General features: G+C 43.7%; 1 protein-coding gene across 1 annotated transcript in view; it reads right to left on the bottom strand.

The window, feature by feature from the left end:
* Nucleotides 1-19,125: 19,125 nt before the first annotated feature.
* LOC124571522 (inter-alpha-trypsin inhibitor heavy chain H4-like) overlaps nt 19,126-27,923 on the bottom strand; it is a 174,595-nt gene continuing 165,797 nt past the window's right edge. The window contains exon 16 of the mRNA XM_047131118.1: nt 19,126-19,256. Coding sequence (XP_046987074.1) covers nt 19,126-19,256 — 131 coding nt within the window. The remainder of the gene's footprint in view (nt 19,257-27,923) is intronic.

The following is a 27,923-nucleotide window of genomic DNA, read 5'->3' as shown; positions in this document are numbered from 1 at the left end:
ATACTCACGGCTCTTAACATATGCGTTTTAGAGCACATGTTTACTAGACAATTTTCTTGTTAGTTTGGTCCATAATACCCCCTCCAAAATATGGAAAGCCAAGAGTTTGTAGGAGAACAGATTTGCTCACAGTATGGAGGATGAAGTGCTGGGAGCCTTTAAGTTGTGCATTTCAAAGCTCTTTGTTTTATTACTAGCTGTTTATTTTTGTCTGAACTATTAACTTTTTCTCATTTGAAGAAGCATCATCAGTTATGAGAAATGTTTACGTCTGCCTTGTTGACAGGGTTAATTTTGCTTCTTTTACTTCAACACAGTCTTATTTTCACAAAGTCAACTTTATAAAATATTGTGTGTTAGCTGTTGTGACAGAATCTTGAAACAAAGTCTATTATTAAACAAGTTGTTGGTGACCAGAGAGGTGAATAATTTATGAAAAACCTTGTTGTTGCTGTCTGCAGTAACGTAAGAGAAGAAATTTCATATTTATTTTCATACTAGCGAATTCTCTTTTCAGTTGCTGCCAACGTCTCTTAAAAAATTGCAGTACTCCGCTATGTCGCTGTAAATAAGAAAGTTCCACATGTTAACCATGTCACAAAACACCTTCCTCTTTCTGTGCTTTAATTTTAGGAAAACCTTAGCCGGCTGCTGTGACCGAGCGGTTATAGGCGCTTCAGTCCAGAACCGCGCTGCTGCTACGGTCGCAGGTTCGAATCCTGCATCGGACATGGATGTGTGTGATGCCCTTAGGTTAGTTAGGTTTAAGTAGTTCTAAGTCTAGGGGACTCATGACCTCAGATGTTAAGTCCCATAGTGCTTAGAGCCATTTGAACCATTTGGGAAAACCTTGTTTCAGCATGTCAAACCGTTTACGACTTATAGGGTATGTTATGAATATTTCATTCTGTCTTTATCACTGAGACATGCCATCGGAACTGAATGTGCTACATAAAACCCATGTACTTGATACTGCAGACGGATAAAGAACTCTCTCAAGTCCAAACGAATTAAATGTGTTATTTCATAGGCATCAGTGTATAATCTAATACGCACCAAGTGCAAAATCGTAGTGACCCCTGTTTTTCATTGGAATCTTTTAGAATTCCATACATTGGTTACTTAAATGCGAAATATCACAATAACTGTGGACATTAACGAAATGATGGGCACTGCACTATTTCGATGATATAGAAGGCTGTAAGTAACACAAGGATCAAATATTTTAACGAAATAGTTTCTGTAAAATCGTTGGAGAAAAATTGTAGAGAACCTCGTTTTTGTCAGTACGGCGTGTCGTCCATCAGCGGCGGAGGCACTGGTAAACTGTGTGTAGTGCATTCCACCTCAGTGGCAGGTGCGTGTGCACAACGGTTTGCCCGACCACCCAGTTGCCATAAGACAAGGATAGTCTTTGCACATGTTCAAGCGACCCGCGCTGGCATCTGCTACACAGTTAACCTGCTTCCTTTCCGCGTGCATGCCAATGATGTCTCTTTTGCTGCCGGTGCTGTGACGTGTGTGGCTGATGAAGGAAGCTGTACAGATCTAAGGTCCCACGTGTGCACTGGAATTACTTGGAAGTGAATGAATGGTTTTTGTACGCAATTGAGTCAAGCACAAGATGTATTTCAGTAGTATGTGGTATTCAGTCGCATTGTCTGTAAATTAATAATTCAGCAAAGGGACATCTTTTGGTATTCGTCATCCATCAGCCATTTGGGAACTATGTTGATGATTCGACTAACAGCCATTTCCATTTCTGGGAACTGTGAGCGCCGCGGCTCACTAATCCTTCCATGTTCCATGGTGAAACATTTTTTTCGAAGTTAAAAATAATAAAAAAATCCACAGGTCAGTACTGCTGTTAAGTCGGCTAACCAGTTTCTATTTGATTAGCATTAAATATAATGTTTATATTGAAATTAGTCACAATGGCAAGGATTTTGCGAATAATAAAGTTGTTTGGATAATATTTTTGTTATCTAAAAATGCAATGAGTAATTATTCGTTTTAGTGCTGCACCTGTAAGTATGATAATAGATAAAGATTAAACAAAATGTGCTTTTGTGTAAATTCTAAAATTAAATTAATGTCTCAACAAATTTTTGATTTCTGGGGTTCGATTGGCTGCTATACCTTATTCATCATCTGGGAACAGCAAGGCACTGCTGAGGCTTCGGCGGCAGGCAGGCTATGACTGCCTCTGTGTTCAGGAAATGGCTTCATACACCCAGTGTGGCTAAGCTCGATCTAAAGCAACCCTCCTCTGTCGCATGCATGTTCCGTAGGCCTTGTGCAGCACTGCGAGATTGTGTTACCTAGTCCAGCCTGACTGCTAGTTGAATTTGTCTAGCTCATAGTTAATGCTTCGACGAAGCCACGAACAAGGGATTCTGTGCTTGTAAGACCGCACAAAATTATAAAGATGTGTTTAGCCGGGGAGCTGAAAACTCTTTTACGCATGAGACAACGATTACTTGTCCTGATTCTGTTAATTGTTGTACAATTTGAATGTGTAGTCTAGGCTATCTTCTTCATTGGGAGAGCTCTGTCAACCGTGATAAGTCTTTGCATTTGAAAACCAGTGAATGATATACATATGTTTTGTGCTACAAAACTATGACTGTACGGTCTACTGTGAGTCTTAAGTCTGTGGCACTGCATAAGCTTGCAATGTCAACTTGTCACTATGTCGTTATGACTGTTAGTATAGTGATGTCCATAAGCGAAAAGGAACAGTTCAGGAAAGAAAGCAATATTATCCAGGAAGAATGAAGCTACCTGCCTTCTGAGAAAATATTTAATTTCTGTGAAGAATGACCAGGAAGTAATAAAAGTTTGGAATTTATTCAACAAGGTTTGGGCTTTGTATGGTCGACAAAAATTCCTGTTTAGCTCTGCACAGCTCTGGAAGGTATTTTAATGACACAGAACCCTGCTTAGAGCAGCGACCTTGGCACTCAGCATGCGTGTCATCCAACGAGCATGGGGGGAAATGTGGTGTTCGGACAGCAAGCTCCAACGTAACTGGAAAAGAAAGACAAAATTTATTCAGAAAACTAAATGCTTAATCGACACATTTATTATAGCAGCTATCTGAGCCGTTCTCATTCCCCCGCCTGTGCCCTTTCCTTCTCCCTGTCACCAGTCACCTGTCTGTCTGAAACCGACGAGACGAATACTTCTACATTAAGGAAAGTGTAAAACAACTACATCCTCTAAACATAAATGAAATTTAAGTAGCATTATTTCTGTCGCCATTAAATGTATTGAACTGACACTGTCTTCAGACTGCAGCAGTGCACCTATGGACATGTGAAGGATATCATCGACAAATTGTAGCTTTTTTGTACAATGAGGCTACTGAGTTGTATCATTAACTGTTAATCTCTACAGAATGTTAAAACGTCATAGCCGCCCGCGGTGGTCTGGCGGTTCTAGGCGCGCAGTCCGGAACCGCGCGACTGCTACGGTCGCAGGTTCGAATCCTGCCTCGGGCATGGATGTGTGTGATGTCCTTAGGTTAGTTAGGTTTAAGTAGTTCTAAGTTCTAGGGGACTGATGACCACAGATGTTAAGTCCCATAGTGCTCAGAGCCATTTGACCCATTTTCTTTTTTTGAAAACGTCATAATTCGATATTTTACTGTACTTTCTGCCTATAAAAACACACAAAATATTTCTGTTGAAATATTAAGTTTCTGAAATGAGGTGGCAATTCATATTACTGTAACATGAACATCTAAAAATCCAAACTGCAGGCAAAAGAACTTACAATAGCAGTGTTGTACCCACAGTAGGCCCACTTCTGAACATTAAAATATTTTTCTGCTTTCGCAGTGTATAAAAGGAGACTTACATAGCACTGAAAAAGTCCCTAACAATGTAGGGTGAACTGCAACGTACAGCGCACACAAAACAAAACTGGATCAGAAAATATTTCATTCACCTTAAGATAGGCAACCCAGCTTAAATCATTCATTTCCAGGGCAGATGATGTAACATGGGTTGCCTATCTTAATGTACATGAACATATTCTAAGGAAAGAAAAAGGAAAAAAAAATAACAACAACGAGGTAACACGAAGGAATTATCCGAATAGGACGAAAGTCGGCAACATACATGTACAGTGACATACATTTACACGCAAACAAATGGTTACAATTCAGAAAAATTGAGTTATTCATTCAAGAGAAAGAGCTTCAGAAATCGAGCAAGTCAATAAAGGGTTGGTCCACCTCTGGCCCCTGTGCAAGCAGCTATTCGGCTTGACAGGAACTGACAGAGTTGTTGGGTGTCCTCCTGAGGGATATTGCGCCAAATTATCTCCAATTGGCGCATTAGATCGTCGAAACCACAAGCTGGTTGGAGGGACCTACCTATATTGCTCCAAACGTTCTCATTTGGGGAGAGATCCAGTGATCTTGCTGTCCAAGATAGAGTTTGGAAAGCACCAAGACAAGCATTAGAAAATTTCACCGTCTGCGATAGGGCATTATCTTGCTGAAATTTAGGCCCAGGATGGCTCGCGATGATCGGCAACGAAACAGGGCATGGAATATCGTCACTGTGCTGCAAGGGTGAATTATTGGTAGAGCCCTCCAACCAGCGCGGGATTTTCACGATCTAACGTGACAATGGGAGATAATTTGGCGCGATATCCCTCAGGAGGATATCCAACAGCTCTACCAATGAATACCAACGGATTGCACAAGGGTTAGAGGTGGATCAGCGCGTTTTCCACTTGCTCAAGTTGGTCAAGCTCTTGAGTAAATCATCCATATTTTATGAAACTGTAATCATTTGTTTGTGTGTACATGTACATCATATTTACCGATGTCCGTCGCATTCAGATAATTCCTTCGTGATGCGTCGCTTTTTCTTTTCTTAGACTATATTTTCCGAATCGGTTTTTTTTTTTTAGCACCCTGTACTTAGATTCGTCACTGAGTAAAGTAAGTTTTTAGTGAAATGGCACGTTCACTTTGGAGATGATATTCGAACGCTTTAGGCGATGATCTGGAACACAGTGATGGATCATGGCCGGCCGGAGTGGCCGTACGGTTCTAGGCGCTACATTCTGGAACCGAGCGACTGCTACGGTCGCAGTTTCGAATCCTGCCTCGGGCATGGATGTGTGTGATGACCTTAGGTTAGTTAGGTTTAATTAGTTCTAAGTTCTAGGCGACTGATGACCTCAGAAGTTAAGTCGCATAGTGCTCAGAGCCATTTGACGGATCATGTTACCACTGAAATTTTTAAATGATTCTAAAATCTCTTGTTCTGCCGGTGCTCGACAGGATTGGCAATAAGAACAAAGCAGAAACATACTCTATCATCTTTCGGTCATGCATCCAGGACTGCAATACTTCAGATATTTCGGCCGTTAATCGCACAGCCTTTTTAAGACGAGGTGGTTACTGACTTCTCAATTCTCAAGCGTGAATATTTACACATTGCAATGTTAAGAACCATGTGGCACAGCGATGTACTGCGGGGTGAAATGTACGTGCCTCAATGGTAAGACAGTTGGTACGATGACGCCAGTCTCAGATAAAATTTATACGCCTAAGATAAAAACATAGCAAGCGTCAAGTCAGTTAATCCGCAGTATTTACAAAGTAAATGGTTAGTTATTAAAGTAGTAGATGTCAGACAGTGAATACTCGGAACAATAATTCTTCTGAGAGTGCAGTCGGGAAATGAGAGCCTTTGCCTGAGGTGAAGCTTTTTTTTTTTTCCTTTATTGAATTTCGATGCCCCCCTAAGGGGGCGGGCTGGCAGCAGCTTAGTACGCTGCTCCGCGGCCTACAGACTTTTTAAAACGTAAGAAGAAGATAAGAAACAATAAAAGCAGGCGATAAAACGATGATTTAAATTGTAAAACGGCGGAAAATTGTGGAAAGTTAAAACATAAAAGGAAGGGTTGGCAATGCTAATAAAATACACAGGAAGCAGACAGGTATAATAGTAGACAGACAATTAAAAAACATGGCGACAGTCTGGTTTCTGTTCGCAAGAGACATAAAAATCACACCCAGCTACAGTATGATTTCCGTTCGCAACACTTCGGAAAAGACGCACAACACTGAACACTCACCGTAAACACTGCACTAAAATGTCGGCACAAAGATGGCACCCCATAGCCAAGGGCAGTTGGGCGGGGGGGGGGGGGACCTGGACAGATGATGGGGAAAACAAGGAGGGAGGAGAGGAAAAACGAATGGGGGGGGAACCGAAGGAGGTAGAGGACTCATAAGGAGGGGGGGGGGGGAGGGGCAGGGCAGACGCAAGAGGGAATGGGAAAAGGCAGAGGAGGGAAATGCAAAAGGACTCGAGGGAGAGAAGGGGGGCAGAGAGAGGGTAGGCAGGGGAAAAAGAGGATGGAAGGGGGGGAGAGGGAGCCCAGGAAAAGGATGGAGGAAAGGAGGGGGGTGAGGATCAGAGTTGATAGGAGGGATAAATGGAGGGAGAGAGGGCATCATCCGGGAGGGGGAGTTGATGGAAGCCACCTTGGGAAAGGAGATGAAGGGTGTAGAGATGGAGGGTAGGGGGACAACAGTGAAGATGTGGCAGGGGGTGGGGATGGGAGAGGAGCAACCAGGGGGTGAGGGGGATCAAGGCGGCAGGAGGTGTACAGTATGTGGATATGTTAGAGGAATAGGAGCAGATGGGGGAAAGGAATGAGGTCATAGAGGATCGGCGTGTGGGACGGGAGGTGTATACAGAAGACGAGGCGGATGGCATGATGCTCAAGGATCTGGAGGGACTTATAGAATTTAGGGGGGGGGGCAGATATCCAGGCAGGACTGGCATAACAGAGAGGATGGGACAGATTAAGGATTTGTAGGTGTGGAGGATGGTAGAGTGGTGCAACCCTCATGTCTGGCCAGAGAGGAGTTTGAGGAGTTGGAGGCGGTTGTGGGCTTTGAATTGGATGGAGCGGAGATGAGGGATCCAAGTGAGGTGACGGTCAGTGGTGAGGCAAAGGTAGGTGAGGGTGGGGGTGAGGCAGACAGGACGGGCATAGGCAGTAAGGGAGAAATCCAGGAGCTGGAAGGAGCGAGTGGTATGTCCTACGATGGTTGTCTGGGTCTTGGAAGGACTGATTTTCAGGAGCCACTGGTTATGCCATGTGGCAAAAAGGTCAAGGTGATTCTGGAGAAGGCGTTGGGACTGTTGGAGGGTAGGAGCGAGGGCGGGGAATGTGGTGCCATCGAGACATTGCAAGAGGTGTACTGGAGGGGGGGGGGGCGGGGTTGGGGCATGTCTGCCATGTGCAGGAGGTAGAGGAGAGGGGAGAGGACAGAGCCCTGAGGCACACCTGCAGAGGTGTAGAAGGTTTGGGAATTGGCATTATAGATGGTAACATAGGAGGGGCGGCGGGAGAGGAAGGAGGCCATCAGACGGATGTAGTTGACAGGAAGGGCGTAGGTTTGGAGTTTAAACAGGAGACCAGGATGCCAGACACGGCCGTAGGCCTTTTCGAGGTCGAGGGAGACAAAAATGGCGGAGCGACGGGAGTGAAGCTGGAGGGAGAGGAGATGAGTGAGGGCAGAGGAGTTGGTCATCGGCAGAGAAGGAAGGTCGAAAGCCACATTGGATGTCGGGGAGGAGGTGGTTTTGGTGGAGATGGTGATGGATGCACCAGGTAAGGATGGATTCCAAGAGCTTGCTGAACACCGATGTGAGACAGATAGGACGATAGGGAGAGGCATCAGATGGAGGCTTGTTGGGTTTGGAGAACATCAGGATATGGGGTAGAAGCCAGTGGCAAGGATGACATTGTAGAGGATGGCAAGGACTGAAAGGAAGGAGGAAGTGCATTGTTTGAGGTGGCAGTAGGTAATGCAGTTGTGGCTGGGAGCAATGTTGCGTTTAGTGTGGAGTGTGAGGCTGATGTCCTGTGGAGTAATGGGAATGTTAAGTTGAGATGGTGGTGTGTGGCCCAAGTACTGGAAGCTAGGAGCAAGGGGAGGAACAGAGGTATTCGTATGGTCCATGACGTGAAGCTGTTGACTGCCAATTATATTTATACTGCTTCCTTAACCACTCCTGATCCCAGTGGAATTCAGTGGATAGGAAGGATGTGGAAATACAAATGACGGACAACAACCACAACTCAGGTGAGAGCTTCCATTCTTCGCAAACGACGCCACAACTTTCTTCAAAATAACTCTGTACCATATTTGAAACAGTTACTGACCTGCTGTCGACCACACAGAAGTAGGACAAGAAGTCATCGAGGCTGTGGGCGAAGCTGGGCAGCACGCAGTTGGCCAGGTGGCGGCACTGCCCAGGACCTCCGTCAGGGGTTGCACACTCCTCCAGCTGCGACTCTGTCTATCAAGGAAAGAAAAAAGGCTTTCAGTTTTGCAGTGCCTAATACATTTATTTCATAAGTTACAATAACAGCCCTAACACCCATACACCCCATTTAAGGTATCATCCTGTCCGAAATAGATTTTTATGAAACAATGCAGTCTAATGCGAAACTAAACGGAAATACTAACAGACACACGTATTTATTTCACTCTTCTCTTTGTCCATCTCCTCCACCCACCTCTGTGAGCCCATCTCCTCCTTCCTACCCTTTGTGTCCATCTCCTACATCCCTTATCTCTGTCCATCCCCTCCACCCCCTCTTTCTGTCCATCTCCCACTGCCCCTTTCTCTGTCCATCTGCTTCTACCCTATCTCTCTGTCCATCTGCATCCTCCCCTCTACATCCATCCACCCCTCCCACTCTGTCCATTTCTTCCTTCCCATCTCCATTTCCCCTCCCTTTGTCTATCACCTCCATTCCCCACTCTCTGTCCATCTCTTCGCCCCCCTCTCTCTGTCCATCTCCTTCCACCCCTTCTCCATGTCTGTCTACTCTTCACTCTCTCGCTGTTCATCTACTCCTCCCTCCTCCCTGTGCTCATCTCCTCTTCTACCGTCTCTCTGTCTTCTCCTCTCCCCTATTGCTGCCCACCTCTTCTTCCCCCTGTCTCTGCATATCTCCTTCTCTGTCCATCTCCTCCTCTCTCCTAACTCCATCCATTCCCCCTCCCCTCCCTCTGTCCATTTCCTTCTCCCCACTAGCTGTATCCAACTATTCTTTCGCCCTCTCTTTCTGTCCATCTCCTCCTCCCCCCGTGTCTCTCCACGTTATCACCTCCACCCCAATAGGGGGCTGATGGTTCTTAACCCCACAATATTTCTTTCCAGACAGGCACTAATATGTGTACCAAATTTGACTGAAATAGTTCCAGTGACTTACGATTAGCTCTTTAACCGTAGCTTTGCTCGACAATGAGGATGTCAACACATCTCACACGAATTTTTACAGGTATTTAACCTGTAGTCTAGCGAATTTCGCTCTGCAGATTCATTTTCAACCAGCTCAGTGTTTACGATGTTGTATCTCCTGAATAATGTGCTGTACAATGATATAATTTTGCAGGTACCTCCTGTGATATATGTGACTACTGACTTCTGTCTGCGAAATGTATTATGAAGAGAGTAAGTAAGTAGTAACAGAGTATTGCATTTAAACGTCATGCATGAAGCGGCAGTTCTTCACGAATCTCATTATTTATGACATCATATCTCCTGAGCTATGTCATAAAATGACATAATTTTGCTGGTACATTCAGTGGTTTATCTGCATACTGTCTGCAAAATGTGTCGCGAATACAGTTAGCAGTAAATTAATAGTAAATTAAAACATAATGCTTCAAGAGCCAGTTTTACTGCAGAAGGGCGGAAATGTAGTAAGCCATGAACTTTTTTCCTTTCATCATTGAGCGGGAAAAAGCTTTATAAAAGTTTCAAATTATGTACAAAGTTTGTTGCAAGTCACTAAGTGCTCTCATTGTCGAAGACTAGATGAATAATGTATGGGTATTCACATGTCGTGGGCTACACGGCTTTTTCACCCAGCCCCACACAGCTGACAGGTTCTCATCCCCATAGCGGTTCTTTCCAGACAATAAACGATAATATGCGTACCATGTTTTCTGAAATAGGCCCAGTGATTTAGGAGGAGACGTGGAATATACACACACACTTATTATATAGTGCGGGAACGCACACTGTTCAGTATTCAAGAAGAAATCCATATCCGGAAACGCACGACTTGGGTGCTAAAGAGCATCGAAGTCAGAGGTGGATGTGCATTCCCTATTATGTCAACAAGTCCAACATGAGTAACACATCGCGCTGTCTACATTACCAATGGCCTTCGCACTGTGTGTAGCTCCTACTCCAATGCAGAGCGCACATCGGCGGTGCTAAGCCTCACGTACGTGAGCCAATACGTGCAGTCGTCTTCGAAGTATTTGCATCGCTCTCTGGACTCAAGCAATAACGTCCTCCGCTGGCATTACAGGTGTGACGTACGCCGTAATCTTCTTACTACCCCAGAGAAAATAGTCGGGAGATGTCAGATCTGGTGGCCGTGCTGGCCATGGAACTGGTCCACTCCTACCAATCCATCGATTGCGATAGGCGATGTTGAGGTGATTCTGCACATCGAAATCAAAGTGTGCTCTACGTACGTCGTGTTGCAGCCACATACCCATCCAAACATTTAGTTAAATTCAATAGGATAGGTAAAACACGTCTAACAAAGGTGAAGGAGATAGGTCCTGTTAGTTTGTTTGGCCGTAGATATACCCCAATGATATGGTCAACAGTTAACCCGGCCCAGGTGGTTAATAGCGATACTGTGCTGGTGATTTAGAATGACTTGTGCACACGGGTTTCCGACCGCGCAAACATGCATGTTGTGCAAGTTTAACATGCCACCTCTAGAAAACGTGCATTCATCCGTGGATAGCACCAAGCTCGGGAACTGTGGCTGGTGTTGCACTGTTATAAATACCAATGCGCAAACAGTTCCTGTCATGGTAGTCCTCCTCCCGTAGCGCCTAGACTTTCTGCAGATGTTATTGATGGAGCCAGTGTTCATGAAAATAACACCACACGGTACTTTTACCCATGTGCAGCGCCTGTCCTACATGTCCACTGCTGGTGGCTTGGTCCTCTTCGAACATTGTCAGCATGTATTCTTCAACTGTAATGTTCGATCCGAGCACGGACAACCTGCATCACATTTCAGCACATACCAGAGGACAAACAGTAGGCTGGGTATGGTATTCGCAGATACCAAGTACAAACTGCTGCTACTTTACTATACAGTGGACACATTTCAGGCAGGAAATACCTACATGCTACTTTTCGACGTCTCTGAGGAGTCTCTCGATGGTTGCGAACATGAATGATGTAGGGTATGTTTGTTTGGAAAACATTCCACATACAATCTTGCAGCAGCTCTCTTATTGCAATTCGCTTTGCAGTACGCAAGCACCGTGCCGGTCATTTCTTCAGCTGTGTTCTGGTACATGCCGCATCGCTGTCAACAAGATCACTACACTGGCATTAGGATGAACACAAGATCTGTTGTGGAGGAATGTAGCGCATGTGCAGGAATGTTATGAGGCGCAGTTCGTCCATCTGCAGTACAAAGATGGCTAAAGGGTTGCATACCTTCCGTATTCGGATACCAAAAAGAATCGAAACAAACCGTCCTCTCCAGCGCCCAAGTAGTGCGTTCCCGGATGTGGGTTCCTTCTTGAAAACCGACCAGTTTGGCTTCCCCAACAACATACTAAGCGTTGTCGGTGTTTTTTGGGACACACTATATATGAGGCACTGAACTTTTTCTTCTCAAAATAATTTTGACATGTTAAAGACGTTCGCCTAGACGAACAGTTACAAATGGAGATACAGTCATCAACATTTTTATGGAATTATGCTATTTTTTCCGCCAGAATGTGGTCTACTCGGAGGTTTCAGTAATAGTTGAGGAACTGACAGAACGAATTATTGCTTCGTGTAAAACAACTACTTTTGGTATGGTGACAGCAATGAGTTTGTCAGTGATGCAAACGGTTGTCACTTTGAACATAGTCTTCACGAAACTCCCCAACAATAATTTGATGGCACGTAATAACGTCTTCATTATGTACACAGTCTTCGGTTTCGTTTACGTCATGTATTATTTTAATGTACTGAGCATAAAGTCTTTTCCTAATTACAAAGATTTGTTTGTAAAGAACGATGCCAGAGACAGCTATGTGGATTGTGCAAATCATAGCCCAAATCATAAAGTGTGTTAAGGATACGGTTCCACCAATGCTCCGTTTGTTGTCTGTAGAAAGTCTTGGCCATGTTCTGTTTCTCTCCACGTCTTTTCTAGTATCTTTTCTGTCACTGCCTACACAGCATCTCGTATTCTTGACCCAAGAGTTTACACATGAGAAACATGTTAACAGGATACTTTGCCCTGAATGTGACTCACAAAAAAGGGTAAAACGGTTTATACTTGATGATATTGGACCCTCTCTACCGATCCGTGAATTTAGAAAGGTTTCATACAAGGAATAACGAAAACACAACTTCTGGCATGGATGGCTGTAGGCTAAGTTCAGATTTCTATGAGACGAATAAAACATGTAGAAACTTCTCAGCAGGTGTCTCGTCCAGTCCCCACTACAAAGAGAGCTGAATTAAATTAAAATTATACTTCCAACTACAGATTTGTATTGCCTGTGTAACCACAACTTAACTGATACTAATTTAAGTGATACTAATCACAAGTAAATGAATCAATTAAAAAGTCGATGAAATTAATCAACCAATTTACGCATTAAGGTAAATTTTCCCCAGCTAACTGAAGCCACTAATGCTTTCCCTGGGTGGAGAACTATCGAATGTTGTGTATGGATCTACTTTTATGATTGCCTATTAATTAATTCATAAAATGCACAAGATAGCGGAAAACGATAGAGGTCCGGTGCCATCGCCTTCAGATCCAAACTGCAGCCATGCTGCCATTAGCACCACCCACGGTTGGCGTGCTGTCACCACCACACGGTTACCAATATGAGCACCAAGAGACGAGCTGCCCCGTCGGTCGAAATAAGTAGGAACTGTTAACTTTGCCACCATCACTCAATTTAGCTGCGGGGACCTTTTCTTGTCACAGGTGTTTTATAGCAGTGTTGCATTTGAATTTACAAAACTTTGTTGAGATGCTCTCACAGCCACATTTCATTGCAGTGCTTAAACAACTCGATTTTATGATTAGCGATGCATGATACATATATAGGCTTCCATCATCCTGGAAGGACGGTATGTAGAGCCAGTCAGTTTTATTTCCATATTTCCCCATAACCTATTTGATAACATTAGTCAGTCACGTCAAATCATTACCACTGTATGAAAACTGCAAGCATATTCAGCACTGTCAATGACTGCATTTCTGATTATATCTCTATCTCATTTCTTCTTGATACGATGGGGAAATCCTGTCATTTTGGCAGTCTTTTGGTTCTTATCTGCCTCACAGAAGGGAAGTTCACTTAGGGAAACAGATGGCTGTAAAGTTGTTTTCTGCTGAAAGCCTTTTTTTTTTTTTTAATTTGTGGTAAGGTCTTATTGGATCAAACTGCTGAGGTCGTTAGTCCCTAAGCTTACACACTACTTAATCTAACTTAAACTAACTTACGCTAAGGACGACACACACACCCATACCCGGGAAGGACTCGGACCTCCGACGGGGAAGCGGCGCGGACCGTGACAAGGCACCCCAGTCCACGCGGCTACCCCGCACATTCTGAAAACCATTGTCTGTGCAGATAGGGAGCAGTGGAGGACAGTCTGCCGTCCCAGCCCGAGAGGAGGTCAGGCAGCACGTCACAATTCCGCACTGTGTGAGAAGTGCAAGGACTTGTGTTCGGTTAAGGTAAGAATCTGAAAGGCAGGATAAAGCACGAACCCATGTACCATGAGAGCAACTGTTAAGCCCAGATGTAGCCTGCTAGAATATTTGCTCAGATTTTAGTAAGAGATTCTCTGGTTAGATCACAGTAATTATACTGGTAGTAGGGGTGGGTTCCAATGCAGGCTTATGTGTACGCCTTTTTATTGGTCAGGACTTAAAATTTCACATGTAGTGGGAAAGATTTTCTACCGTCTTCTCTGCTCTACTGGAGAAATAGGCGTTTTTCGCTAACCATGGCCAAATCCGCAAGAGTGGGAGATAGACAAACTTTTTTATGAAATTATCATTGGTCAGAACTCACAATGTCTGCTGCAGTTGGGCAGCAAGTTCCCGACGCTGGTAGAACCAGCCAAGTTTCAGAGAGTAAAGTTAGAACACTCTTGCTTTAGTTCCGCCGTCGAGAACACACTTGCTTCGGGGGCGCTACAGAGCTTTAGAGCTGTAGGATGAGATGTCTCCGACTTCGAGCAGAATATATAGACCAAGCTGAACTTAAAACTTTCAGCCCTACTGCAGCAGTCTTCTAGCACCACACAGCTTAAGAGTAGTGACCGTAAGCTGACATTGCAGACCCCAAAGCGAGGCATACACGAAGTCAACTTACGTGAGTGTTTGATTTTACTGATTTAATTTTCACAGCAATCTAACTAATTTAGACGAGAGTATTGGTGTTCAATCACGTTTTACTGCCATTGTTTCTTTAAAACATTAACCTTTTCCTGCAATCATTGGCCATATTCGTGGCTCAGTTTTATATCGTTATTTTGTGCATCCACTCACCAGTGCCAAGACTATAGTTCGTATCTGCAGTCCCTTATCCACATGTTATGCGCTCGTAATATTGATTCAATGAGGCAATCATTTAGATATCTCTTTGAAATAAACCAGATTGCCATGATCATTAGTTTCGTTTCATAACTCGACGGATCCCTACATTAATATGTCCATGTGAGGTCTGGCATGCATACTCCCATGCTTAAATGGGTCACCCCTACATTAGTCATGCGATCTTGATTCTTTTAAATTTTCTTGATCTTACTGGGAGCTTCCCTTTTCTGCATGTCACCACGTATAGCGTCTGTAGCATGTTCGGGGTATTCTAAATATCTCAACCGCCACCCCGTGGTATGCCAGCTTCACCGTGAGCATCCAGCATTACGGTTCCCCTGATATTAGAGCAGCAGACTTTGTCGTACTACCCCTGCATGTGTGCTCGTATTACATGACGCCTCGTGTCTAGCTGCTTTATTTCGTGATTCTCAACCCCAAGATTCATTTCTGTTCTTCTGATTAAGACTATCTCTAAGGATTTGACGAGTAATCAATCGTTTCTCAATCGACCCTTCATATTTTTCGTGTAAATGTATCGTGTCTTGCAGCAAACGAGCGGCTCTCCATATAGTCCAGAACTGTGGGTTGTTAATTTCCGTTCTTTGCGAGACTACCTTTAATTTATGTGTTTTAACAAAGAATACATTTGCTTTGATTCCAATTCGCTGCTTGCTACTGGCTGTAGTTTCCCCGGGTTTTATTCATTATTTAAGTGAATACGTAGGCAATGGAATTCCCTGCAGTAGGTGATGAGGACTGACGTCTCCATGGTCCAGGTTTAAAATGGTTCAGATGGCTCTAAGCACTATGGGACCTAACAACTGGGGTCATCAGTCCCCTAGACTTAGAACTACTTAAGCCTAACCAACCTAAGGACATCACACACTTCCATGCCCGAGGCAGGATTCGAACCTGCGACCGTAGAAGCAGCGCGGTTCCAGACTGAAGCGCCTAGAACCGGTCGGACACAGCGGCCGGCCATGATCCCGGGAAAAAGAAGATTGGCAGGTGAAACTGTTTTATCAGCAGGTAGGGAAATAGCGACAGGTGGTTCATCTTATCTTCATCCCACCAAGCAACCACAGCATCTAAAGACGTGGCAACAGTGACACGGCCGGAAACACGGAAACTAGAATTCATCAATTGCTGACCATGATGTTATCCCGATAGTGAATCAGCTGCGAGGACTGTGGACCGCCCCGCCCACTTTGTTTTTAGCCATTCTTGGCCGTACCTTCAACTGTGACGGAGTGCAATTCGTCTCCCACTAGTCTCATCCTCTAGTCTAGGTGTTTCCAGAACCCATTAATAAAAACAGAGAGAGTATTTTTGATCCTTTCCTGTGGAAGAGAGTAGCTATGATGTTTGCAAAGCTAGGCTATTTACTCTAGGTGTTATACTACTGACCTCTACAGGCGACACTTTTGGAGAAACGTAAGTAATACATTCCAAACGGAAACAAACAGCTGTGATTACTCTTAATACATGCTGATTCTTCGGTCGCCTCTTGGTTGAACAACATAATAATAAAGGAAAAGCACTAAACTGCTTACGTCCTACAGGATTAATTTCTCAGGTTAACCGGGTTTCGGCTTACAAGGCCATCATCAGAGTTTAACTGACTATCGTTTCAGAGAACTTACAATATCTGTAAACAACTAAACAACACTGGAAAGATGTTACTCATATAGACTGAGGCACAAATATACGGTAGACCTAAACGTCACCTTTGACAGTCCAGAGGACATGCAATGTAAAAAGTCTAAAGTTGACAATAAATAAGTATAATGGGAGAAAACAAAGCAAAAAATTAATACTAAATTCGAAAAACATTGCCTATACAGGGTGATTTTTTCCACCGTATACAAACCCTAGGGATTAATCGATGAGAGGATACGGAACAAAAAAGGTCTAATGAACACATGTCCGGAAATGCATGGTTTCCATTTATTCAATCATACTTTACTGCAGAAACTGCAGTCTAATTCGCGCTGTACCATGCAGCCACTGTTGCACTATGCATTGTTCCCTCCTATAGGGTGGTACTGTTACTTATACGGTAGGCCCTAGCTTCCTCTCCTGCCACAGTAATTGGTAATGTATCCGATTCACTTCTCTTGCTGACCTACCTTGTAGTGGATGTGATACACCGTTGCACACAATGGTTCCGTATTCGAATCGAGAGCTTGCCGACATGGTGTTCCTTACGGAAAGACAAATGGCAACGGGCGGCTGACAGCAAGGTTTCATCACGAGACCTATCCCCGTCGACAGCAACCACAGCATTCAATGTTTGCAACAATGCTTCACCGTTTGCCTGAGAGAGGGTCGTTTCAGCAAGCAGGAATTCATGAAGGACGTACCCGAAATTTTCAGATACCAGACTTGGAGGAAAATGTGATAAACACTGTGGAAGACGAACGTGGGTCAATATCAGGCAGTTAGCCCGGCAGTACAGGGTAAGACAGACAACCGTATGAAATATTCTGCATGGCAATTGTTACTACCCTTATCACTTACAACATGTGCAGGGCTTACTAGCGACGGAGGTTCCACATCGGGAGCATTTTTGTCACTGGTTTCTTCACCACGCAACCACAATTATGGGATTTGCGTCACCCATCCTATTCGCAGATGAGGCCACCTTTACGCGGAGTGCTATCTTCAAGTTTCATAACAGTCATCCGTGGGATAGTATGCTGAAACCCCATGGTATGGTGACAGCGAATCATCGGCGTCGGTGCAGCCGGAATGGGTGGACTGGGATAATTGGCGACCGTATTTTGGGACCAGTCTTCCTTTCACGTCACCTAACAGGCCGGAACTATCGGCATTTCTTGCGGGTGACTTTGCCTCATCTGCTGGAAGAAATGTCATTGATGATTAGAAGGGTTATGTGGCTGCTACATGACGGTGCTCTAGCCCATTTCGCCGCTAATGTCCGGGTGCATCTCAGTCGTGTCTTCTCTGATCTATAGATCCGACAAGGGGGTTCGTTGCATGGCCTGTTCGTTCACCAGGACTCAACACGTGCGATTTCTGGTTATGGGACTACCTCAAAAGTATCGTGTATGCAGAGACCATTCCAGATGTGGAGACACTGGACACGCATGCGTTGAGGCATATGGAAACCATTTTCAACATAAACTGTAACTATGGCTGCATGATACAGTGCGTGTTAGACCGCAGTCTCTGTAACAATGTATGACTGAATAAATGGTCTCTAGCAGGGAAACCATATATTTTCGGATATAAGTTCATTAGACCCGCTATGTTCAGTATCCTCTCATCGATCAGTCCCTAGAGTTTGCACACGGTGGGCAAAAAATCACACTGTATAACTGTTTTCATTAAATAAACAAACCCAAGAAAATAAAATTAGTACTTGACAAGACTACTTCAAGAGGTATTACACATAGAAAATGTTACAGAAGCGAAGTAAAATGTAAAAGGAAGAAGTGACAGTTGAAAGAACTGAATATATGGAACTGTAGGCAATCAAAATAAAATAAGAAATGAATAAATACAGGAAAATGGAGGGATAGGAAGGAAGAGACAGTGTGGGAAGTAATGGAAAACAAAGTATTATGGGAAGTTTAGAAGCGGAGAAGTATTAAGCTGTTTTTGGTCATTTAAGATTAAATCCGGACTGTGGGCTACATGTTTGTTGATTTCCAGGGCTTCCAACAGGATGATTATTTGGTCTTCGTTTGCTAAGTGAAGGACATGGAACTGTGGCTGGTAGTTGTGGCCCGCACTCAGAACACGGTCAGCAAATATGGCGCCATAGTTCTGCAAGCTCCTATTCAGCTATCCCAGTTGCTGTGACTCTGCCTGACTTACCAATATAAAACTTACCATAATCAGGACAAGTAATTTTGTATATTCCTCTTTTGGCTAGTACTTGGGTCTTATCTTTGCTACTAAAAATCAACTGGACTGTGGTGCTCTTCATGTAGCAGGTAATCCTGTAGTTACAAGCTTTCAGTGTTTGTGGTACATTCCGTGGTATCTTTTCTAGGTATAGTGTTGTACACCACTTCCTACAGACACTGGAAGGGGTAGCAGAGGGAGGATGTAAGAGGGACATAATTTTCAAATTTTGTTTCCTATGCAAGATGTGGTCAATCAGGACAAGACTGTAGTCATTTGTTGAGACAATAAATTTTATTGTGTCTAACTTTGCTTTGAAATTTTCTTTGGGGATGGGAACATATATGAGACAGTGCATCGTGAAGTGGAAAGATGTACGTTTGTGTTTAACTTCTTTGACAATGACGGTCGTTAAAGTCTGGTGGTGGCATTGTAAGCTGGAAACCGTTTAACCTGAATAAATTAATCCTGTAGAACTTACTGTATATAGTGCCATTTATTTATTCTTAATACATGCAACTAAATAATCTACCACAGTATGACTAAAAATAGATACGTAGCCAACTCAATGCTGCAAACCTTGCACTACTTCCTTACCTTGTTGAAGGCCAGTTCGTAGGTCAGTGCAGTGCCGTTTACTTCGAGTGTGATGTGTGAGGCATTCGAGACACTGCCTAGCCACGTGATCTCCGATATGCGCAGCGTCTGCGCTTGTCCTGCAACAGATTCAATACCAGTGGTCTTCAGTGTATAATAAACGACATAATTAATAATATTGAACATATTTTCAATTTCTGATTTAAACTCCAAGTTAATGAATAGCAACAGAATTTCGCCATGTCACGCCAATATACAGCTTGAGGCGCTTAACTTATTATCCTCAAATTGTTTTTGACCCGTTTGTTTTCACCCTAGACGAACAATGACCAGGGGCTCATGAAAAAAAGAAAAATGCTTTTCGTAGCTTCATTAATAAGTGTGATACATGCATCAATTTAGCTTTTTTAAATGGAACTACACTTTAATGTTAACAAAACAGAAAATCTGGAGGAGACAAATTCATTGACATTACTCTTTTGTGTATCTAATAATAAATCACGGAGTAAGACTACACAGAATATAGGGATTTTTGTCCTGTTAATGTGGACATTAAATTGTGCCGTACCAAAAAGTATACGCCCTTCTGCAAGGATTCCTGTGCCGCCGACGCATAGGTATCTGATATTTACTGCTCTCGATGGGAACCTGTGTAGCTGAGATAAGAGATAAGACTTCAGTTGTTTGTTGTCCTTCGGAGGCGTTAATTAATGTACAGTGAAATCATTGTATACGCACATCAAATTTGCCGCGACGAATGCTACAATTATTTACAGTTTTTGCTTGTATTCATCCACATAGTCAAATTGTTAGTAATGCATAAAATATTTTCAGGTATATGATACTATTTAATAATGAAGAACTAGTGTACACGCTCTTAATTTACGCGCGAACGCCACCAAAATGCTTCAAGAACAGCAGAACTGCATGCGGAACGACCCCTAGGTAGATGCCATCCAAGTGGCCCCACCTTCGATGAAACCATGAAAAGACTTGGCCGAAGAAAACGTATACGAAAGAAGGCCGTTACCAACAAAGCTGCAGAATTAGCGATTTTCAACTGCTGCAATAAATCCACACGTTGGTCTCGTCTAATGAAAAGAGTGGCTGGTGTGGGCCAAAGAAGTGTTTAGCGTGTTCTTCATAGCTATATATATATCTACTTTCCGTATGTCTGTACATCAAGAGCTACATGTCAATGATTTTCAACATTGTTTTGAATGCATTCCATCGATTTTCCAGCAAGACAATAAATTTTTTGGCTTCCGTATTCTTTACTGACGAGGCCACCTTCACAAATTACGGGAGTACAAATTTGAAAATCAGGCACTAGTAGTAAACGAAAAATAGATTTGAGTATCCTCATGTGTTTAAACAACAATAGTGGAGCGCGTATGTATATACATCAAGAGCTACATGTCAATGATTTTCAACATTGTTTTGAATGCATTCCATCGATTTTCCAGCAAGGCGATAAACTTTTTGGCTTCCGTATTCTTTACTGACGAGGCCACCTTCACAAATTACGGGAGTACAAATTTGAAAATCAGGCACTACTAGTAAACGAAAAATAGATTTGAGTATCCTCATGTGTTTAAACAACAATAGTGGAGCGCGTATGTCTATACATCAAGAGCTACATGGCAATGGTTTTCAACATTGTTTTGAATGCATTCCATCGATTTTCCAGCAAGACAATAAATTTTTTGGCTTCCGTATTCTTTACTGACGAGGCCACCTTCACAAATTACGGGAGTACAAATTTGAAAATCAGGCACTACCGGTAAAAGGAAAATAGATTTGAATATCCTCATGTGTTTAGACAACTATAGTGGAGCGCGAATGTGTGGTCTGACGTAACAAGACAGTACGCAATCAGCACTTTTGGCGATATTGGATATAAATGCACCGACGTAAAGCTAAGAAGAAACTCTGTAATCAGTTTTGCGAAAACAGGATCAACTCGAGAATAATAAATCCTTGACAAGCACGGAAGCGTTTTTTTTTTTTAAGTAAATCACAACACTTTAATTCACTGTACATTTATGTTATCTGACTGTGGCGTCTCCCATGTAGTCCCCTCGCGGAGGAGCGGAGCTTCTGGGACGTATCTGTGTACGATCCTTCGATCCGTTCGATAGTGCCCTTCTGGCACCTGTGTCATCTGCGTCTTCTTGAAGGCGGTGTGGCATATTCATGTCTTGGTCCACTTTCCTGTCCTCCTTGTGGGGACAGCGATATCTCTTCCTATCTTCTATCCGTCATTTCTTCATCAATCGCTAGTATGTGGGCGGGCTCATTCACAGAAATGAGACGGTTTGTGCCTCGCCGTTTACATCATCTGCAACGTATATCCGCCCCTCGCCAGTACTCTGAACGGCTCTGAATAAAGCGCTTTGCAGTGGGGTGGTCGAACAGCGTCCGTCCTCAGCATGATGTCGAACATGCTTGAAGCTCCTTATGCAAAAACGGTTTTCCGTTTCCGTGTCGTGATTCCTGTGAAGGCCGGAATTCTGGTCCTTTTCTTGTAATTGCTGATAATTCCACGGTCGTCGACTGTCATTGCGCCGCGAAAAACTCTGCTGGTAGCCGCAAGGTCTCTCCATAGATCATTTCCACAACAGACGCTATTAAATTTGTTTTGTAAGTTCAAAATGGTTCAAATGGCTCTGAGCACTATGGGACTTAACATCTGTAGTCATCAGTCCCCTAGAACTTAGAACTACTTAAACCTAACTAACCTAAGGACATCACACACATCCATGCCCGAGGCAGGATTCGAACCTGCGACCGTAGCAGTCCCGCAGTGCTGGACTGAGCGCCTAGAACCGCTAGACCACCGCGGCCGGCTGTTTTGTAAGTAGTTCGTGATCACTCCAGTATCACTGGCAAGGTTGTATGGATCCGGTGCCACCGCTCTACCAATCCGTTACTGGTCGGGTGATAGACGGTTGTGTGATGGTGTTGGAATCCGAATAGTCTGGACAACTCCGAGAATAACGTCGACTCGAACTGACATGCCTGGACTGTGGTCACGTGGAAAGGGCAGCCGAATGTCGCTATCCATGTAAGCAAAAACACAGGTGCTACTGACTCTGTCGTTAGAGGCACTGCTTCGGCCCATCTTGTATATCGGTGTACTACTGTCAGGAGATAACGAAAACCTTCGGATGGTAGCAGTTGTCCCACGATGTCCAAGTGAATGTGCGCAAGCCTTTCTGCTGTTGGCGGGAGATCTCCTAGCCGTTTGTGGACATGACGCCCGACTTTGCTTGTGTGGCACACTACATACGTCCTCGGCCATGTACTGCAGTCTATCATTACGCTCTCCCAAACAAACCTGTCCCACAACAGCTTCACTGCGGTGTTCGAACTTAGGTGGGCCAGTCCATGAATACTTTTACAAAATGATTTTCGCAGTGCCGTGGGGATAAATGGACGTGGCTTGCCTTGTGACACATCGCACCAAGCTTCAATCCGTGTTTCTGCTGGTCCTACTTGCTTAAACTGGGGACCTGTAGAGTTGTCATGCCTGTGGTTTCTTAGTTGTTGGTCTTTCGTTTGGGCCCTTGCCAGCTGGTGGTAATCAAAGATTTGCGATATGGTTTCCAGTCTCGACAAGAAATGGTAACAATGTTCTCTGCACTATACTAGTGTGATGCAGGTCTGTCGTAAATTGGACGATAGATTCCAACTGCCTAAATTGACATGGAGAGCAGTTGTCCTGGCTATTGATAAATGCGAAGATGATAGGCTTTTGTTCAGTGTAGTGGCTCATACTGATATTAACGATTTGTGTCTCTGGATCGGAAGAGATTTTCTCTGGTTTCAGGTGGCTAGCTGAAGTAGTAGAGACTGCTAGTGTTGCTTGCAATATGAAGGGGAGCTCACCATCTATAATATTGGCGGCACAGGACCTAAAAGTGTTCAGAAAGGACAGATTAAATATAGTTGGTGGTGGGGTGTTTATCGCTGTCAGAAGCAGTTTACCTTGCAGTGAAATTGAAGTAGATAGTTCATGTGAGATAATACGGGTGGTGGTGACTTCAATATACCCTCGATATGTTGACATTTTTAAAGTCAGTGGTAGGTTTAAAACGTCGTTCGAAATCGCACTGAGTGCTTTCTCAGAAAATTATTTTGAACAACTAGTTCAGAAGCCCATTCGAAATGTAAATGGCTGCGAAAACATACTTGGCCTTCTAGCAACAAACAATCCTGATCAGACAAGGAGCACCATGACAGATACACGGATTAGAGACCACAAGGTTGCTATAGCTAGACTGAATACCGTACCATCCAAACCCACCGAAAATATATGTTTAAAAAAGCAGATAAAAATTCGTTTGACACCTTCCGAGAAACTGTCTCCATTTCTTCCAGTCTGACTATGTACGCATACACCGGTTTCAATTCAAAGAAATAGTATCGACGCCAGTTGGGAGATACATAAAAAATAAATTAGTAAGGGAGAGATGATACTGATCTCTCAGGATACACAAAACACGTCAGAAGACTTTTACAGAAGCAACGTAAAAAGCAGGCCAAATTTTAAAAAAACGCAGGCTTGACGAAGTTTCACAGAGGCTCGAAACCTAGTACGAACTTCAGTGGTAGATGCTTTTTGTAATTTCCACAACGAAACTCTGTCTCGAAATTTGGCAGAAAACCCAAAGAGGTTATGGTCATATGTAAAATACACCACTGGCAAGACGCAATCAAAACCTTCACTACGTGATAACAATGGTTATGCTATTGATGACAGTGCCCCTAAAGCAGAGTTACTAAACACGGCTTTCCGAAACTCCTTCACAAAAGTAGACGAAGTAAATATTCCGTAATTCGGATCAAGAACAACTGCCAGCATGATTAACTTTGAAGCAGATATCCTTGGTAAGACGAGCAGCTTAAAAGACTTAAAGAAGGCAAGGCTTCTGGCCCAGACTGTATATCAGTTAGGTTCCTTTCAGAATATGCTGATACGATACGTCCATACTGAGCAATCATATCCAACCGCTCGCTCATAGAAAGATCCGTACCCAGAGGCTGGAAAGTTGCACAAGTCACACTAATACCCAAGAAAGGAAATGTGACTAATCCACTGAATTTCAGACCTATATCACTAAAGTCGATTTCCATTAGGTTTTTGGAACATATACTGTACTCTAACATTACGAATCACTTAGATTTATTGACAAATAGCTAACACGGATTGAGATAATATGGTTTTTGTTCTCATAAAATAATGAGTGGTATTGACAAGGGATGTCAAATTGATTCGATATTTTTGGATTTCCAAAAGGCTTTTGGTATTGTTCCTCATAGCGGCTTCTAATTAAATTGCGTGCGTATGGAATGTCGTCTCAATTGTATGACTGGATTCGAGTTTTCCTGTCAGAAAGGTCACAGTTCATAATAACTTATGGAAAGTCATGAAGTAAAACGGAAGTAATATATGGCGTTTGCCAAGGAAGTGTTATGGGAGACAATCCAAGCAATCTTCTTAGACTTGATGTAATGGCATCAGGTGATCAAAACGAATTACAAAATGATTTAGACAAGTTATCTGTATGGTGCAAAAAGTGGCAATCGACACTAAACCACGAAAAGTGTGAAGTCACCCACATAAAAACCAAAAAGAATCCGCTAAATTGCAGTTACACGGTAAGTCAAACAAATACAAAAGGCTGTAGACTCAACTAAATATTTAGGGGTTACTGTTATGGATAACTTAAATTGGAACAATCACATAGATAATGCTGTGGGGAAAGCAAACCAAAGACTGAGATTTATTGGTAAAACACTTAGAAGATATAACAGGTTTACTAAATAGACTTCCGACACTATGCTTGTCCACTGTGCCCTCTTCTTGAATATTGCTGTGTGGTGTAGGATTCGCAGCAGATAGCACCGACGAAGGACATCGAAAAAGTTCAAAGAAAGGCAGCTTGCATTGGGTTATCGTGAAGTTAGGGAGAGAGTGCCACGGATATGATACGTGCATTGGAGTGTCAGTCATCAAAACAAAGGGTTTTTTGCTGCGGCAAAAGCTTCTAATGAAATTTCACTAGCCAACTTTCTCCTCAAAATGGTTCAAATGGCTCTGAGCACTATGGGACTCAACTGCTGAGGTCATTAGTCCCCTAGAACTTAGAACTAGTTAAACCTAACTAACCTAAGGACACCACAAACATCCATGCCCGAGGCAGGATTCGAACCTGCGACCGTAGCGGTCTTGCGGTTCCAGACTGCAGCGCCTTTAACCGCACGGCCACTTCGGCTGGCCTTTCTCCTCAGAGTGTGAAAATATTTTGTTAGCGTTCACCTACATAGAGAGAGAAATTATCATCATAATAAAGTAAGAGAAATCAGAACTCGCACGGAAAGGTTTAATTGTTCATTTTTTCCGTGTGATATTCCAGAGTGGACCTGTAGAGAAAGAGCTTAAAGGTGGTTTGATGAACGCTCAGCCAGGCACTTAATTGCGAATTGCAAAGTAATCAAGTAGATGTCGCTGTAGACCGTAAATGCTCTAGCTTCTGCGTATGGGCGAAAGTATCGCACCGCTTCAGATATCCAGTTGATTTGAGCTGCTGTACGTTTGCTCGAAAAGAACCCTAAGGGCAGCCAGAGTGTATCCACATTTTGTTGGAGGGCTGTTCCAATCGCCTGTTGACTTCCATCAACAACTATGGCTAAACTTGGTCATGGAACAGGATGTGGCAACAGGATTGCGCTCCTCAGGCTGGATTTTACGTGTCAATGGGTTTTTGGTTCTCAGGGGATCGTTTCAGGGGACGTCGGCCTATCGTGTTTCTGCCAGCTTGAGCTGCTGTCAAAGGTGTCTTCATCTGGGCCGTACCTGGTAAATGCTGTCTGTAGAAACCGACTGCTCCGAGAAACTTTCTAAGTTGGTGATAATCTGTGGGAGACTGTATCTTCTCTGTAAAAACTATTTTGTCCTCTGGAGGGCGTATCCCAACCGCTCACACATCGCAGCCCAGGAAAACTACTTGTTTTTGCCGGAGTGTAGATTTCGCTTCGTTCACTACATATTTCTTCATGCGCTCGAATACACCCTTGAGGTGCTCCCCACGCTGACGTGCTGACTGTGAAAATACTCAAATGTCATCAGAGTACACGAAACAACGCTTTAATCGACGCACTACTTCGTCAGTGAAGATTTGCCACGTCTGAGCTGTATTTTTTAAGCCAAAGGCATTCTTATGATATTACAACAAGCTTTAGGGTGTAAGCACCGCTGTCTTCTGAATGTCATCGTTTGCGCCCAGACTACGGTCGTAAGCCTCCTTGCATTCGATCACACTGAACGTTGTCGTCCCTGTCAGTACGTTGGTTTTGCGAACCTGTACGGCGCTTGATGTTGATTTCCATTCTGGCGTGGTAAGGGATATTAGCACGTACTGGATGCTGGGTACCTTTCCGGGACTGTGCAGGCTTTAAGTGTCCTTTAATCACCACAAAGCCTCCAAGTACCGTCTTTTTGTTCTCCAAATGCAACGGCGAGGCCCATGGGCTCTCAGCTCTGCGTATAAGTCTTCGAATTCTGCGTTCACTGCTACAAGACTGTCTGAGACTACCCTCCTTGAGCATTGTGATACTGGTTGACCTGGAGTCGTTCAAATGTTTTCGACCATGTTGTGTGCCATGTGCTGTATAGTTGATACTTTGGTACTGTTCTCACTTGATGATAGTAATATACTAGCATGGGTCACTGCCCGCCTAGCGTTTCGTCTCAATATGCCGCTGACCACTTCGTTGTTTTTGCGAACCTGTGCCGCGCTTAATGTTGATTTCCATTCTGATGTGGTAAAGGAAATTACCACGTACTGTGGAGAGTGATAATTCTGCTATAAGAAAGGTCCACCCACAGCTATGCCGGAAACCCAAGCTGACTTGTAATGTACATTTACCGCGTGTCGCTATTAGCAATTTATTGGTTGCCGAAAACTTGCTTGCGGTGAATTTCCTATCGCTGTACAGTTTCCTGCCAGCAGTATGCTAACGTCCTATCCGGAATGTACAAGAAAGTAACGGGCTGAACACACATGTCTGATGTAGTGTCTATGGTACGGGATAGATACGTGAGAAGTTACTCCTTCTCCTTTCCTTGCTCACCACGTGGCCGCCGGCGTTCGTGGTAGCTGCGTGGCGCCGTGCACCTTTTGGTTCTGTCACCATATCGTCGTTGGCATCAACAGGCCTGCTGCTTAAAACTATTCTGGTTAATCTAATTTCCCTGCCTAGTGTCTCGCCTGGTTGAGCTCTTCCGTCGCTCTAGGCAGCTAAACACCTATTCTTGTAGCGAGTAGATCTTCTTTGGCAGTTCATGCAGCTGTTGATTTAGATTTGATCGCTGGCTTCCCTGTTTGTCGCAGTGGTAGTGTGACGCTCCCTACCCGTGAATTGTTTAATGTTGCGTACACACTGTCTGCTGACGTTTCCAGTGATGTAACATTGTCTTTTTCGCATGTAACCACCGCTGCTTTTACTGATTGCAGCAGCTGCACTAAACACATGTGCCTCAATGTTACGCCTGGTAATTCTGGTCTCCTCCGGTGCCAAGCATTTGCTGCCTGTACTCGGAGGGGGTTCTGTACCCCATCTGCACGTAATTTAACCTTTGCTGGATACGCTGATCCAGCGGTTTACAAATTCGGTCGAGCAGGGCATTCTTCAAGCGTGTGTATTGTTGCTTCTACGGTGGCATTGTAAATAGGCTGTTTAGGTTTCTATATTGGTAACTCACGTAGCGTTCTGTATGA

This window comes from Schistocerca americana, chromosome 1, assembly GCF_021461395.2.
Source record: "Schistocerca americana isolate TAMUIC-IGC-003095 chromosome 1, iqSchAmer2.1, whole genome shotgun sequence".
Taxonomy (NCBI): Eukaryota; Metazoa; Arthropoda; class Insecta; order Orthoptera; family Acrididae; genus Schistocerca; species Schistocerca americana.
This window is presented reverse-complemented; position numbering and strand designations above follow the sequence as displayed.